The sequence below is a fragment of the Styela clava genome, chromosome 11 (genome assembly GCF_964204865.1).
Source record: "Styela clava chromosome 11, kaStyClav1.hap1.2, whole genome shotgun sequence".
Taxonomy (NCBI): domain Eukaryota; kingdom Metazoa; phylum Chordata; class Ascidiacea; order Stolidobranchia; family Styelidae; genus Styela; species Styela clava.
The window spans coordinates 6814970-6831657 of record NC_135260.1 but is presented as its reverse complement, the minus strand read 5'-3'; the positions used below and the strand labels follow the sequence as shown (position 1 = coordinate 6831657).

Sequence of the window (16688 nt, the reverse complement as noted above, 5' to 3'; positions counted from 1 at the left end):
ATGCGTAGGAATTATCATAATTTTTCGATCACCTAAGCCGCCTAAACAAAATTATTTAACATACGGTACATATTCGTACGTGGCCTCAAAGATAGAGAATAAAGATGTAAATTAGCTTTAATTTACCAAACTATGAAAAAATCTAATCGATTGATTAATAGCTCTACTCATTTCTAGGAACGTGTATATATTACGTAAATTCGATACAAATATTCTTGAACAAAATTTCTGTTTGTTGGACACAACCTGAAGGCAGAACCCGACCATAAATCACGGTCCGATATTTATCTTCTAGGTATACATGAATAAAAGATCATTTCGTCTCAGTAAAACTGGAATTGTTAAATTTACCACGTTGAATCTTTGCTTTATTTATAGCATGAAAACGAGTTAAACTCAAAGTTTACGATGCGTATCCGAAATACATAGGATGTAGCTTGTATTCATTTCATTACTATTGATTTTGTTGTAGAGATAAAAGGTTTCACTTGTATTGGTATAGTAAGTCGATATACCTCGGATTCAGAATCATAAATTGTGATATATTGAGTAGGCTATTTTGAACAGGAAATATTACGCCGCAGTGCTTTCGCCGGATCAGAATCACATTAAATTTCGGTACTCCCGTAGTGTGTGTACCAGGTTGGGGTTAGGTCATAATTTTATTCCGATTTTCCCTATTTTAGTTTTATTACGAGTTCGGGGACTGTCTGTGTAAGCCAAGTTAATATACCCCCGCCCATAGGTTTCAGTCCCTTTACACAACTTGATGTAAAGTAGGCGAACAAAATTAGTTACCTCCATATTGGTACACACACTTCTATAGCGCCAAAAATTTCTATTTATCGCAAGAATAGACCCACTACTACACTCACCACTGCCTACCTTTTATACCAGCCCACACTAAAATAGAATAAATACTAAATAACGATCACAAGCTGTTGTTTTGTCAACGTCGTATTGAATTTCAGCTGCGTTTGTCATATATATATGTCATCATCACAGCGTATGAAGGTCATTATTTCCTAAATGAATGATAAATATTTATATGACATTTGCATATACGTAATTTCGAGAATATGATCGCATTTCATGACATTTGCAAACGTTTCAATGACACCTGCAATTGACAAGCAGACTTATGATACAAAGAACGTCTTCGATTGATACTCCCGTAGTATGTGAACCAAGATGGCGGACACCGGAACGTGTACCAGGTTAGGCCATAATTTTATTCCAATTTTAGTTCTATTACAAGTTCGGGGACTAGCCAAGTGACTCCCGTAGTATTAGTACTTGAAATTATGGCCTAACCCTGATCTGATGCACTCACTACGTTCCGGTGCCCGCCATCTTGGTTCACATACTACGGGAGTACCCCTCGATTATATGAAAACAATAACAACCTAATTGATTACACATTTAAAACAATATAGACATCATATTTTGGGCACAATACGCAAACAGATACAAACATATAATTAGGGCTGGGCACTTCGAATCGAATATGAAATTATTCGCATCGGTTCAGAGCAAAATTTCGAATTGCCGCCATCTTGTTTTTTTTCTTCCCGCCAATGGTCGAGCTAAATTTCTCATTTTCTTTCTTGAAGCCATATTTTTTCAACGCAATTGTGACATATGACTCTTTTCTGTTGTGAGTTATTGAGGAAAACGTGTTTTTATTGTGTGTGAACGCTCAGCAATCTGCCTGAGTGATGTATTCTATGTTTTCAGTAATTTATGTGTCTGGAGGACCTAACACAATAAAAGAGTTACATACAATTTTATATCTCCAAAGTATTCGAGATTCGATTCGAAAAAATTATTCGATTCGATTCTGAAATCATCAGATATTCGAAAATGCCCAGCCCTACATATAATGTCAATAAGTCCTATTGGCAAATGTACATTATGCGCAGTCAGAAAAAAAGTAATGCGAATTAAATTCAAAAAATCGTTTTAAACGAGCCCACGAGAATAGAATTTTTAAGTCAATTTAGTTTAAAATAAACAAACATAGAATAATAAAATACCTTTTCTAACTTACTCATTTCGATCGGCACTTGACCTTCCAGCATTTCTCGTTGAAAACCACATTTTGGCAATTTCAGAACTCAGAAACGGTATTCCCAGAGGTTGAATACAAAGAAATCCCTATGCATGCCACGCAGCGCACGAGCGCGAACTTGGAACAAGTTAGCTCTGAATTCGGAACAATGAATTCAGCAACTATACTAAATAATGCAATTCAAGAGTCTCGCTTCACACTAACAAAAACTTATTCCTGTGTACCGTCTCTTTGACCGATGCTAGAATTCTGACAAGCAATTTTCAAATATGACAAGAAAAGTGTTGACGGCGTTAAATTATACAGTTACCCGAAATTGTAGCCTTGACCTTAGCATGAATTTCACAAGCAATGTTTGGAGTTTCGTCATACATTTGTTTATTTTGCTTTTTCAATTCCCCATTATTTGTACATGATTTTATTTAGTTCTATTGGGAACGAACCCATTTTTGATAACCACTGTCCATTCAATCAATCATTTATTTAGGTTCTATCTATATGTACGCTATTGCTTTTCTTGACACAGATTCAATAGGATCGCTTGGAAGTGCCCTGCCTTGATTGGTAAAGGGAAATTTCTTGAATGACACAATATAGTCATCTATATTCTTGCTACAGCATCCTTGCTTCATACGAATCTACCGACGCAAGTGGATGTATATGTAGAATAAAACAAGTATTATATATCTTAAATTTTTCCCGTTTCTTGGCCTTTCGGTTCGTAATTCTATTACACAGTAACACGAACCACAATTTTCTCGATGCAATAAATAAAATAAAAAATTCAAAATTATGCGATGACCGGGAGCGTTCAACTTCGGTCATAGAGGTTCATGGAATCAAATCGATATCCCATGAGAGCATGAAACTTCCTGGGTCTGCACGCGAGAATGCAGTTCTGAGAGAGCGAATTGTTGCCATAATGATTTCACGCAGTCTTCCAAGAACAGACTTTTGCGCAAATATATTTCTGGGAGTGGTATTTTTGGAGCTTATTTTAATAAGAATTTAATTTGCAAAAACGACGTTTTTCATGAATCATTCAATGACTGGAAACAGGGTTTAGTAGCAAGCGACAACATTTATAATTTGTGAAAATTAGAATTTATACTGTTAATAGATGCTGCTCAAGTCATATTCACATGGAAGTCCATTCCTTCATAACGAAAGTATCTCAAAATTACAACCTCCTGAAAGTCAGATTACACAAAATTACTTCCTCGTGAAAGCCCTTTGTACAGTCTATTATCTCACCGAACTTTATCTCCTTTACTCAAGTTATAATCCAAGCGATAACGTCCCAAAACCAGAGTTTAAAACGTTGTCAGAGCTAAAACATTTTTCAATCAAAATACGGAGAACACATTTCGAACATGTTCGACCAATCGCCCATGTCTGGAAACGTACAACTTTTTATTTCTAAATTCTCAAGTCTTGAATTATTTATCGCTTCAGGGACAGGGGTTTCGCCTCATTACTCGATCACATTGCCGGATGTTTATCGTGTTTTCAGAACAATAAACGGTCATTACGTGGACAGATCCAAAAATAAAAAAGACAAGCGCAAGTGCCTATCATAGAGACAATTACTCTCCTGCAATGAAATATAATACAAAAAACTTCACTTCAAAATCCCATAATTATGCGTTGTTAGAACATGTGATGTGAGAATACCCAAGTACAAATTTAATATTGCCTGTTTTGTCTCAGAATTGCAATGTCACTTTCTTATTCGGAAAGAACGGAAACTAAAACGCATTTGAAGATTTGCCAATTTTGCTGAATATCGTCCTGTGTGTTACCTCTGGTACCATCAGTTCAAAAGAAATTATATTATCTTCAAAACACATTACCTTATCTGACAACAATAATAAAAAGATAGATTTAGTTGCGTTTTTAGATCGGCTTTCCTGCTTTCGACACAACATAAAAATCTAATTTCACGTCGCAAAAAAGTTCGGGCGATTGCGCCATGACTTTTCCTACTAATACAGACAACACAAAGCCTCCCCTAACTAGTCTTCGTAGATCACCCTAAGCTTGTACCCCGATTCATTTCATTTTAAATACAATCACTAAACCACAAAGCCAGGATTATAAACTTCGTGGAGTAATGAATAAAACATTAGATGCAATGTCCGATTTAAAAGTTTAAACAAGAAAGAAAGGGAAACGAACAATAAACAGACATGAGGATATAGTACATCTACGAATGAAATGCATAAATTGTTTTCAACATTTAGTGAAAAATACACCCACAAGTTATAAGTCAAAAAGGTCGACTAAATTATAACATTTTTGACCTCATTTAAGGAAGTGTTGCGTTCATATTGTGGTTTTCAAAAAATTAGCAGCATGCAAATGATAAAATGTACAAGTAAAAGACATGATAATTTCAATTTAATAGACAGTAAACGATCCTTTGTAAACTGATGAAAAAAATATAACTCTTTCGAATACTAATATTTGGAACATGAAAAACGGCAGAAAATACTGAGAAACGGGTTTACTGATTTATATGTATTGTCTATACTTCACACAGATGATTCTATAATTGTTAATTTACCTCTGATTTCGAAAAATATAATTTTTTTTGTATTTAATCAAATTTCGATTTTGAAAGGCTAAGTATAATCTCAAAATAACTTTGTGCAGACAGTATTATTTGTGAGAATACACATAGCAAAATATAAGATAAAAAAAAATACTCAAGAACACAATCAATAGTAAGAACTACCGTAACTATATGCACACATTTAAAATAAACCTTCGGTAGTCCTGAAGTATGCGCACCAAGATGTCGCACAACCTGAACCCTAAGCTGGCACGCAACTTGAGTTTAGGTTGTGCGTCATCTTGGTGTGCATACTTCAGGAGGTCCAAACCTTCTTTCCCTTTCCATTACTATTTTCAGAATGACAGCAGAGTATCTTCGCATGTCAACTATTACTTGCTGACTTTTAATCTCTAGCAACAACTTTCAATTTGAATTCTTTGATAGGACGAACACCCAAAGCAAACGTCAGTTCCAGCGGTGGTTTCTAAATTTAACAAAGATTATAGTTATGGATCTTTTAAACGGGCACGCCAGAAGTGTGTGTACCAATATGGAGGTAACTAATTTGGTTCGCCTACTTTACATCAAGTTGTGTAAAGAAACGGAAACCTATGGGCAGGGGATATATTCACTTGGCTAACATAGACAGTCCCCAAACTCTTAATAGGACTAAATAAGGAAAATCAGGAATAAAATTATGGCCTAACCCCAACCTGGTGCACACACTACGGGAGTACCCTACAAAGTCCTGAAAACCTCGACTAGTGAGTCCAAGTCAATCGCTGAGTTAAAGTCTCACAGGCAATCAGATGAGTCTGAGTTCAAGTCGTCTTCAGTAAGTTGAGTAGAGTCACTTCGAGTATTTGATAAATTGTGATCGAAGACTTGACTCGTCCCAACACTGCTATTACTACATAACTATCAGAATATGATATATTTGTATTGTATTTTACTTACTACAAATGAGGATTTTACATTTGCACTGGGTGCCAATAAATTTAGAATTTTACATAATTCATCACAATGATCGGGTAATTTAGAATACCTCAAGGCAAAACCAAAAGAAAGGATTTGAATAGAAAGCATGAGTCATCAAATTACTGATTGCACAGAGTATGATGAGACACAGGTTAAGTAAAATGATTTTTGAACTTCTCGTTGGTGCATGGCAGTTCATGTCCATGCATCAGAACAAATGAAACTGGGAAACTAATCTAAATGAGCAGTTAGGATAGGATTTACATATTTATCCCGACGAGAGGAAAGCTGTAAGACAGCTTAACCATATGGCGAACCACGGCCTCTCGTTCGGTTACCATTCCATGTCGGGTATGGGATTAGTTGGTTATTTGTTTTTCGGGAAGCATGGACTTGATGGTGGAGGAAGCTGTAACCGACCAGCGTTTACGTAAAACACCCCACGGCGACGATGAGTCTAGCTATCCTCTCGCACATAACCATAACCATTTCGGATTTGAGTAATTAAAGGTGCGGTGGCGAGAGTATTCCTAACGCTAGCACAATGAGTCACACTGCCGCGCCCAGTTTCTTAATGAAAGACGAGACACCACTCAAGCCCAACTAAATCCTTTTCAAATTCAAACCGGGCCATACTAATGTCACAGAACAAATTCATCCAGATAATAAAAACAAAAGTTTATACTTACAGGTGTGTCTTCAGAAGGCATAATCTTGAATTTATGTAAAATTTGACAAAAAGCCATTTTGATTTCCATCTCAGCAAATCTCAATCCAATGCAATTACGAGGACCCGCACCAAATGGTTGAAACACCATCGGATCAATTTGTGACATGTCTTCCATTCTAAAAAATAATATTTCTAAGTTTAAATTGAGTACCATAGCTTGTGATGAACTAGAAGACTAATTTGATCTGAAATCTACTACAATAATTCCATGACACTTTTTATTCAAATTAATGATTTTTAAAGAATAAAACTTCCAAGACAAATACGATAAAAAAATAATTTTGTTCGGAAACCAATCATTGGATTTTCGGACTTCCAGAAGTATGTGCACCAAGATGGCGCACAACCTGGACATGGTATTTGTGCCATCTTGGTGCACATACTTCTGGAGCGCCGGATTTTCATATTCATCATTCAGAAAAGTTGATTGTATTATGGCAAACACAGACTCTCATCCGATTACCCGTCTGGTCCTTGTATGAGAATAGTGAATTAGATACTTGATTTTTATGCATAGACTTGATGGTGTTGCAAGTTATAACAAAGTAGTAGATAGTCCAGCAAACCCTCTTGCATATAACTGTCCCTCACAAGATTCGAACCTGTGTACCAAATCGATACAGGGTAATCAGTGATATGTCGCCAAAAAAATGTTGCATACACTTACCGGTTTCATACACTCGGTTTTCATATTTTGTATATTTGAAAATCAGGTAATTCTCTACTTGTAATTTTGTTTTTGATAAAAGAAAAGAAAATGATATCCTCTCAAAATAAGCCCTAGTGTTATTTTCAAAAGATAATTTAAATATGACCCTGTCTTATTTTCTGGGAAACATGATAATTGGTGGCACAATAAATCAACCGCAGAGACCTCAAAGTCGGAAACACAACACCTGATATGTCACAATATTTATCGTTTACCTGTCAGGTATAAACTCCCATGGTTTGTCCCAAAACTCTGGATCATGAGCAAGACCAAATACAGGGAATTGCACTGTTACACCTTTAGGAATTGTAAAACCATTCACAGTGGTTTCCTTTCTGCAGACTCTGGAATTTCTGCAAACACAGAACAAAAATTACTATAAATAAAATGTAAAATACATTATTAAATCAACCTTAAATAACTAGCTTATATACTGTATTTCCAGACTATTAAGTCGCTTTTGGGACCAAATTTGGGGGACCGTCTTATTGGGTGGCTACTGGCTATGCTTATTTTATTTTTTATGGCAGGGTAGACTTATTAGCAGGACAATACTGTACTTTTGTTCAAGTAAACTGTCAATTTACTGAGGTCCAAGACATGTAATTCGAAATATTCGAAAAAATTATTCTTTATATTTGATAAATTTCACACAGTAGATAGGATAGGATTTACATATATATCCTGGGGAAAGGAAAGCCAATAAGTGCGTGTCGGGTATGGTATTATTTAGCCAGTTATTTGTTTTCAGAAGCATGGACTCAATGGTGGAGGAAGCCGTAACTGACCAGCAGTTATGTGAACCACCCTACGGCGGTGGCGAACCCAGCAATCCTCTTGTGCATAACTATCCTCGCATGGGATTCGAACCCAAGCATGGAAATCAGGGGTGCGGTGGCGAGCGTATTCCTAGCGCTTGGCACGATGCGCAACACCACCGAGCAACACAAGACAAAAAAACATCTACATATTAATGGACAAGATGGAAGATAGTCAATAAATATAATAAACTCACACTACAATTGGCATATATAGTCTCAATGATTCATTCAAACACATGCTGAGGTATTTCATATTATTGACACTTTCATAGTCGAATCCTCCCTAAAATACAAGATATAACATTGATGTCAAAGGTTGAAAAAAATTTCACAAAAAACATCTGATTTATAGAAGCGAGTTGCAGAACCTTTATATGAAAATTCATATATAATAGATATTTTACAAGAAAATTAGTAAAAATGAGAGAAACACATGGAAGTTAAGTGGGAACCAAACCTACTAGAAACTAAAAACACAAGAACAAGCAACTATTAAAGCAGGTACCAGATAAAGATCAACAATTTTCAGTCAAGACATAGCTTGCTAGCCAAATAAAATTTACTTTACTCTCACTCACTCCTGGTGAGCACATAGTTTCAACTTACCTTTGCTTGAAAAGCTTCATCCATTTCTTTTCTAAGTTTATCTTGGATATCTTGATGAAGTGCAAGATTATAAGCAAGAAAAGTCATTGTATTTGCTGTATTCTCGAACCCAGCTCCAATCATGAGCATTGCATTCCCAATCAATTCCTGCCGGTTCAAACCTGTCACAAGAACGCTAAAGTCATTAAAAGTTCCAAAAAAGTTGACAGTCTGCTGTTTTCCAGTATAACCAAATTTTACAGAAGGTTTGCAATTGCATTCATTATTGTTTGTTGAAATTTTTTTGACCCTGCAGATTGACTGAAATGTGCAAACAAAAGGATGACTCTAGTTCTCATGACCAGTAAAAACTCAAAAGTACAAACACCGACTCCACAGACCAGATTTCAAGACACCGGGTAATGAGTCAAACAAAACAATGCACGGAAGTTAAATCACCCAACCACAGAATAAATAAATCAATTAGATAAATAAATCAGATCAATTTGTGCTCTCCATTTACTTCATTTAAATGATTCTATAAACCTATGACTCAATAATTAATTTTTTCAATCCAATTTGATTTATTTCACTAAACTGATACTGGTCAATTAAAGATTTTCTAAAATTTAAAATATTCACTATGATAAACTCAAGATAGGTCGATATCAAACTCCAAACCCGAGTGAATCATGAATGAAAAAAACCTCAAGATTCAAAACCTTGTGACATGACCAGTGTCCAAATCATAGTTTAAAGTAATAAGCTAATCAAAAATACAACAAATATGGGAAATAGAACTTTAAATAAAACTTCATCTTTACCTCTTTCTGAATCTTCATTAATTTTATCATCCGCGACTTCAGCGTCCAACATAAGTTGGAGTAAATCTTTGGCAACTTCTTCCTGATGTGAAAATATATTATTAATGATGAAGATTGTAGATGATTGCCACTTTTGAGTGAGAACAGTGAGCTTTAAATCTCAGGTTTCTGTCCTAGCAAATCAAGCTACAATTCCATACCACATATCTGGAGTTGGCAAGCATGGTTAAATATAAAACACTTAACTCCTCCTTTTCAATACCCGAAGTCCTGATTGCCAGCATATGCTGATATAAAGGAGTGTCCAATAGAACACAAATTATTAAATAATAATCAAATAAAGGAAAATTTTTCAGTCAACTTTAAATACAAATATACCGAGTTAACAGCAAACACAGCAAAATAAATCGGTAGATTAAAAATTTAAGTTTTGTATATTCAGTTTATAAATACACATAAATTTAATTTATTTACCAAATGAATTTATTTGATCTTGAAAAAGATTTTTTTTAGCGTCATCTTTGTTTAAAAGCATACGATAAACTTCCGAAAACTAACCTGTCCCCTTTTTCTTCTTTCAATGACGACATTGGTAAAATTACTGATATATTGTAATGCTTTGTAATCGAATATACTGATGTCTAATTTATTGCAAATCCTTTCAAATGGTGGACAGATGACTGAAAAAATGATGTAAAACTTGTAAAATATTCATTTTTGATCTCTTAATTGAGGAGAAATGACAGTGTGTCTAAATAGTCCAATAATCAGCACTCCAGAAATATGTGTATCAATATGGAGGTAACTAATTTTGTTCGCCTATTTTACATCAAGTTGTGTAAAGGGACTGGAACCTATGGGCAAGGGATGTATTCACTTGGCTAACACAGACAGTCCCCGAGCTCGTAATAGAACTAAAACAAGCAAAAACGGAATAAAATTATGGCCTAACCCTAACCTGGTACACACACTACAGAAGTACCCAATAATCCTATAAATTCCTAGAACTTACAACACATGAATGCAGTAGGACCAGCAAATCCAGTAGCGAACAGTTTTCGAACTTCCAATACCAGTTGGGAATCTTTCCCATCAACAGATTGAATATGTGCTCTCGTTCCCAATGCAGCAGAAACTATCATATCCAGCGATAAATTTGAAAATAACCTGAATGTAATAATATTATTTAGACTATATTTGTTCCCAATTAGATAATTCATGATATATCGGTTTGATTCAATTCTTTAGTACAGATTACCAACCTCTGAAGAGGTTGCTAAAAAATTAAAAATGTGGAAATTTTTAAAAGCTCCAAAGAAAAAAAAATGACAGCTATTCATTCAAACTGTTTAAAAACTTTAGAATATTCAAACTATCGTTTTTTATTTAACATTTGTAACTTTTGCAATCCCATAAGTATCACACTTCCAATAATTTGATAATTTTGTATATCCTATGATCATTTTTTAAAATTACGGTACATGTCAAGGCAACCATGGCCATATAAAGAAAAACAGAAACAAACAATTACAAAGCAAGACTTTTATATATTCAAATGTCAAGGTAGTTTATGAAATAGGATACTTCTGCACTTACTTTCTTGCAATAAATTCTCCGCTTTCATCTTTTAACTTCCCCTCTAACACTGCAACAGTTTGACCTGTACAATTCTCAACAATTGAGAACATCTGTTTCAGCTTTGACATGGTAAATGAAGGAGTTAATGTCGAGCTGAAACAACAGGTTTTTGCGATGAGTACACTATTAAGCTCCACCAATTTATCAATGTTAATATCATGATTTCAGTGTTATTTGGGCATAAAACAATAATTTTCCTCTTTCAAGAATGAATAAAACTTTTCAAATAATTATGATTTGAAATTTTGTTACACTCAAATAACGGGACATTTCCTACTTCTATTTTGGGACAATCTCACAAATCGGCTACTGAGAAGAACACAATAAAATGTTTTGGGAAGATAAAAGAACACTATGCTTTATATCTATTCTGGGAATAAAATGAATGAATATGAAAGCATAAAATAATTGCATAAAAATATTAAAATATCTCACCGCATTCTTTTCCATTCCTTATTTCTAGCGAATACAACTCCTTGATTCATCTCTCTACCGTTCATTGTCACCAACACACTCTATAAAAAAAAACCAAGAGATACAAAATTCCGCTTTTCTTATAAATATCAGTAGTTTTATGTCTCAATATCGTACATTTCATATTTTAAAAATCAAATCCAGCAACTTCATTGAATACAAAAACCTAGAGTCCAGAGTCTCTCCAATAATGATTCAATGGTAATCTGAATCTAAAGACAAATATGGATCAAAACATATTTTATAGTCTTTTGAAAAGCTACTGAATTTGTGGTTAATAATATCACCAGAATTAATTATTTCAATATTTCAAAGTGTGGCTCAAAACATCTTCAAATCTTCAATTAAGTCTTGCTGGCTTTTCGAGAGTTTAGACATTTAGTTTAAATCAGGGATGTGCACAAGGGCTTTTATACACAAGGGCCATATATAAATAACTGAATGAAACCGCGGGCAGCACCTTTACTTAACATAGTCTTTCTAGCAGTTGCGCACACACAAATTCTGGTTATAGATCTTGTGACATGCGTTCTTCAGTTTGCACGAGCTCAGATATAGGCATTACAACTTAATAGAATTCGAATTACTCGCACATACTTGATTAAATTTAAAACTCATGTTCATCACTCATCACAACATTCAAAAGTGATGCTTCTCCGCAGACCCCACAAGTTTTTCTTGCGGGCCAAAATTTGGCCCGTGGGCCACAGGTTGTACACCCCTGGTTTAAATGATTCGGGTCATTAAGAGTCCCATAAACCAGGGTTTTTCAAACTGGGGTCTGCGGACCCCCCTGTTCAATATTTAATGATTATTTCAAAAAAAAATTGCATATTTTCGGTTGAGCTTTGCGGACGAATATCCATTGCTGTCAGAAAAGTCAATTAAAATCCTTTTGCAACAACCTACATTCGTGAGTCAGCATTTTCACTCCTATATATGACGACAAAAATACAGGTCGAGACTTGCCTCCTGGTCTATAGGTTCGCTTGTCACAAATTGCTCCGAGAATCGAAAAACTGTGCGGTGAAAGGCAAACTAATTCATCACATTAATGTCGTATCGGCAAATGCAATAAAGGCAGAAAATGTAACTTCGAATGCAATAATGTGAATAACCGTTAGAATATTGGCAGCAATGAACAGTTAGTTGCTCAATGTCCCCATCATGCATGGCTTTGATGGTGAAGTAGATAAGAGTCTTAACACACGTAGGAAAATGTGCTGCAGTTAAGTAGTTCTTACCATTCTATCAGGAAAATTCTGGAATTCTTTTGTGTATATCTGTCGTATAATTTCAAGATCATGTATCGTGATTAAAGGTGTAACACCGGCATATTCCCTGAAATATAGACATGACTTATCGAAAAATTGTCAATACGTGCATATTATCGAGCAACCCTATCCAGCTAACTAAAAGATATTTAATGATTATCAATTTTGATAAAAAAAAACAGGCTGAAATTACCAATCTTTTGATACCAATATTTTTTCGAAGGGTATGACACATAAAACACAAATTAGTGCAGTTTCCTGAGGCAGAATTTGAAGATGATAAGTTCTATTAGTTTGAATAATGAAGAGAATTGAGTCAAAGGATGGCGTGTGTGGATTGTGATAACTCACAAGAGCTGTTGGTCAAACATCTTTCAGTACATTTTTTAAAGGTTTATTTTTAAAGTTCACTTACAACCCCCAATCTTTATGAAAAGAAAAATCAGAGAATTGTCAATATTAATTATCAACTCTCCTTACTCACCCATATATCAGTCCATATTTCTTTTTTTGTTTTAAATTTCTATTAAACATTCCCTGAAAACATAATAAAAAAATAAAAAATTTAAAAAGAAAGTCATACGGTCAATATCAAATCAACAATCAATTAAAAAATATTTTGTTTCAACAAGATTTTAATTTGAGTAAATCTTGAAATGCATCAACCAACAGTAGGAATATAATAATTAAACATTTAAGATCTTGAAACTGTAAGTCGCTCAGCAATTTCTTATTTCTAACTTAAGTGTATTGCTTTGCAAATCTTCATCCTATGTGCATGACCAATCATATTCAACATTTCAAATAGAAAATATGCTTGATCAAAACCAAGTAGTTCTGACCCACCCTGTCAACCAAGTGACAAACATTCAACATTTATTACTTACTTTTGAAAAGACACTTGCCAAATTTCCAATATTCAGTATACTAGGTTTGTCATGGGGTATATTGAGGTTTGCGAGAAACTGCCATTTTCTATGTATGTAGTATCTGAAAATAAGCAAGAAATTCCATTGAACAAGTGATGAAAAACAAAAATTAAATATTCGAAATTGATTGAAAAAGGCAAATTTAGATATTGTTACTAATTGTAATATTTAATTTTGACATCAAACAACAAATTGAAGAGAATTGAACAATCAGTTAACGATTTTTTTTTCATACAAAAAAAATTTAAAATTTTTTGCCTCAAACTCAATTTTCGACACCAGTAAAAGGAACTGAAAACTGGAGAAAATTGATCTCTTGGATAAAATATATAAAATAGACCACAATCACCTGATAAGAGCCAGTATTGCAGCAACAAGTCCCAAAGATTCAAAAGATATCACTGACCACAACCAAGACATTGTATTTGCTTAATCCAATCAATTTTCATATATCTGTATAGAAAATTATAAGATTTGAGTAATAGCTTATAGTCTACTCTTCAGTATTTTTTGAAATACTACGAAGATTATTCCACTGTTTTACAAAATAAACTTCAACCAATTCTATGTGAGTAATATAAAACTCATAAATCAATTTTAACAAAATGAAATATATGGGTTATTTATAAAAAAAAAATTGAGTTTTGATTGAATACTGCAGTTGCAACTGCATCTCTCCTACCTGCACCACTGTTATTTCAGTATTTGGGTTGTATACAGCTTCGTAAGTTGCACCATGCAAAGATATACGATACCATCAAGCATGCATATACCCACATTAGGCTTGGGCCCCTAGGCCATTTGTGTTATTGCGATATATCGAAGTATTGCAGTATTGAGAATTTCTGCAATTGTTTACGTCATGTCATGACAGACGATTGCGTCAATGGTAGCATTCCGTTCCAGCCAAATATTATACCTTGCTGTACACAATAAACATATAATGGCATTTTGTTCCATATTGGATAAATGTGAGTAACATTGATCATTTAAGTCCATTAAGATGCAAGTTTTATAATTTTTTTTCATCACACATTTATTTTGATAAAACTGAAAAAACATAATCAAATACATTTTGTGTAAAAACACAGTTCCTTATCTTATCCCAACTGTCTTATCCTAAAACACTTTCGGTTCGGTGCTCACAATACCGGATGAAAATCTGTAATATCTTTAACCCGTGGTTGTCAAACCCAATCGTGACCCGGCGATAATACTCAAAAAAGTTCTATAAACCCAACATTACATATAGGCCGCGAGCCGAGGCCATTTATCTTTCAGTTTCGTAGCGCACATAAGGTAACTACCTGAAAATGATTTTAAAATGTTCCTTAGAAATTTAGTAACAAATATTGCCTTGTTCCCACTTACAAAAGTTGCACGTTTTACAGAAAATACACTTTTACCACAATAAATATGTGTTACCATCTGTCCTACTTTCTCTGCTTATTCGGTATCATGGGCCAATGAACGCAGACATCTGCATGACGTAACAATCGAATTAGTCAGCTGTAGGTGAAAACCCAGTGGTCGGATGAATATCAGATGTACTACTACTGCTTGCTTTTGCGTTGAGTAGCCTTTCCATAGTTTTTTCAGTTATTATTAGTTCAGTTATTCTAAGGAGGTGTTGAAAAGTATAAGTAAGATATTAAACACTTGTATATTCTTACCATAAATAGCAATTTTAGTTGAGCACTAGCTCATAAGACGTTGTTGAATAGGTACGGTGCGGTAATTCCAAGGAAGGCTAGACTTAGAATAATATGTCACAAACAACGATATTTTGTTTATGATTAATTTAATGACTCTTCTTGACTATTCAGCAGACTTATACTACTATATAGGCCACAGCATATTTGGAAATAGAAATTAATGGCTGTTTCTGTAATGCACGGTTGTGTGAAAGAGAAGAAAATAATCAATTTTACTAATGTCGGTTGGTCTAAATCTAAATTCATAGAGTCGACAAGAACCTGGGAAGCAATGATACGGTAAGTTATGCCGGAGTGGAAAGAAAGTAGCATTGGAAACGATTGAGAGGTGAGAAATCGAGTTGTAGACAGACAGTTGATGTTTTAAAATATAGTCTAGGCCTATAGTCCATACTCATACTGTCATAGGGCATTTCAGACTGTGATATATCAAAATTTAGTGTAGATATAGTCTAGTAATGGTATGCAAACACTGCTGGACTGTAGTACATACGCTCATTTAGTACATCAGATAAAATGCATTATTTATTCAAGGTATTAGTTAGTATTTAGTGGTATTTTTACACTCATGCTGTTCCAAATATGATTTTCTTCCTCATTTTAGATACTGTACGACAAAAGAAGACGGCAATGTTCCACCAATCCGACCTAATGCAGGCTCTAATCCCTGCTGCTATAAAATGGATTAAACAAGAAGTCTTGAAGCGTAAAGGTATATGAGAATCATAATAGTTGCAAACAGCTTAGATGGGCTATTCATATTGAAATACTTTAGCACTTTTCTGCAATTGGAACTGCCCATTAAACTCATGTTGGAGACTTCATTGTGGTTTTCAATTCATATTTTCTCAACTATGAAGATCTTTTGAGGTTAACGAGGCATTAATAAATAAAGCTGAGGAATTTGTTTGTTCACTGTATGAAGAGGATATGAAGAATGTAAATGATACCAGGGCACGTCTATTTAACACTGGCAAACATAAGGATTATACCCAACAATGATTCACTGAAGAAGCATGTGGCCCTCAAATCAGTTCTTGAGTTGGCAAACTGCAAGTGTAAAAAAAATAGTCAAAATAATTTATGCAAGTGTGCCAAAATCAACTTAAATTGCACAGATTTTTGTTTTTGTATTGACTGCAAAATCACAGTACACTTATAGAGGAAAAGTCGATTTTCAAGATAGTGGATTTCGAAAACAATTCAGAAGAAAGTGAATTAGATATTGCAGTTGATTTTTATCATTTATCAGTAGTATCATTTATTTTTTTTTTTTTCGAACATTTGTTAGTGTCGTAGTCCTGTTTCTAGAAATAATATTGCCTTTGTTCAAATACATAACCACATAAACTAAAAAAAGACTTATTGTAATATTTCTGTTCA

At 34.3% G+C, this 16688-nt stretch overlaps 1 protein-coding gene across 3 annotated transcripts; it reads right to left on the bottom strand.

The window, feature by feature from the left end:
- Positions 1-3317: 3317 nt before the first annotated feature.
- LOC120347618 (cytochrome P450 3A11-like) lies at positions 3318-14778 on the bottom strand. Of its 3 annotated transcripts, none has more exons than XM_078117853.1 (15): positions 14273-14771; positions 13940-14043; positions 13549-13651; positions 13146-13198; positions 12632-12728; positions 11349-11428; positions 10872-11006; positions 10288-10442; positions 9834-9955; positions 9276-9357; positions 8473-8633; positions 8061-8149; positions 7261-7398; positions 6296-6452; positions 3318-5112 (listed from the first exon to the last, which is right to left on the bottom strand). In XM_078117853.1, the coding sequence occupies exons 2-15, from the start codon at positions 14008-14010 to the stop codon at positions 5032-5034; spliced, it is 1524 nt and encodes a 507-aa protein (XP_077973979.1). In that variant the 5' UTR covers positions 14011-14043; positions 14273-14771; the 3' UTR covers positions 3318-5031. The 3 variants fall into 3 exon arrangements, 2 of the variants coding, with proteins under 2 accessions (XP_077973979.1, XP_077973980.1); XR_013478980.1 differs by lacking the exon at positions 3318-5112 and adding an exon at positions 6800-6938 and having other exon boundaries at positions 6323-6452; positions 14273-14777; XM_078117854.1 differs by lacking the exon at positions 3318-5112 and adding an exon at positions 6837-6938 and having other exon boundaries at positions 6327-6452; positions 14273-14778.
- Between the last annotated feature and the right edge of the window lie 1910 nt (positions 14779-16688).

What these genes read in the sequence shown, in the direction of transcription:
- LOC120347618 (XM_078117853.1), bottom strand. Translation starts at nt 14,010, where the DNA reads ATGTCTTGGTTGTGGTCAGTGATATCTTTTGAATCTTTGGGACTTGTT. An exon ending in AAATATGGACTGATATATGG is followed by an intron (nt 12,729 to 13,145) that starts GTGAGTAAGGAG and finishes TCTATATTTCAG; the next exon opens with GGAATATGCCGGTGTTACAC. An exon ending in TAATGAAGATTCAGAAAGAG is followed by an intron (nt 8,634 to 9,275) that starts GTAAAGATGAAG and finishes TTCTTGTGACAG; the next exon opens with GTTTGAACCGGCAGGAATTG.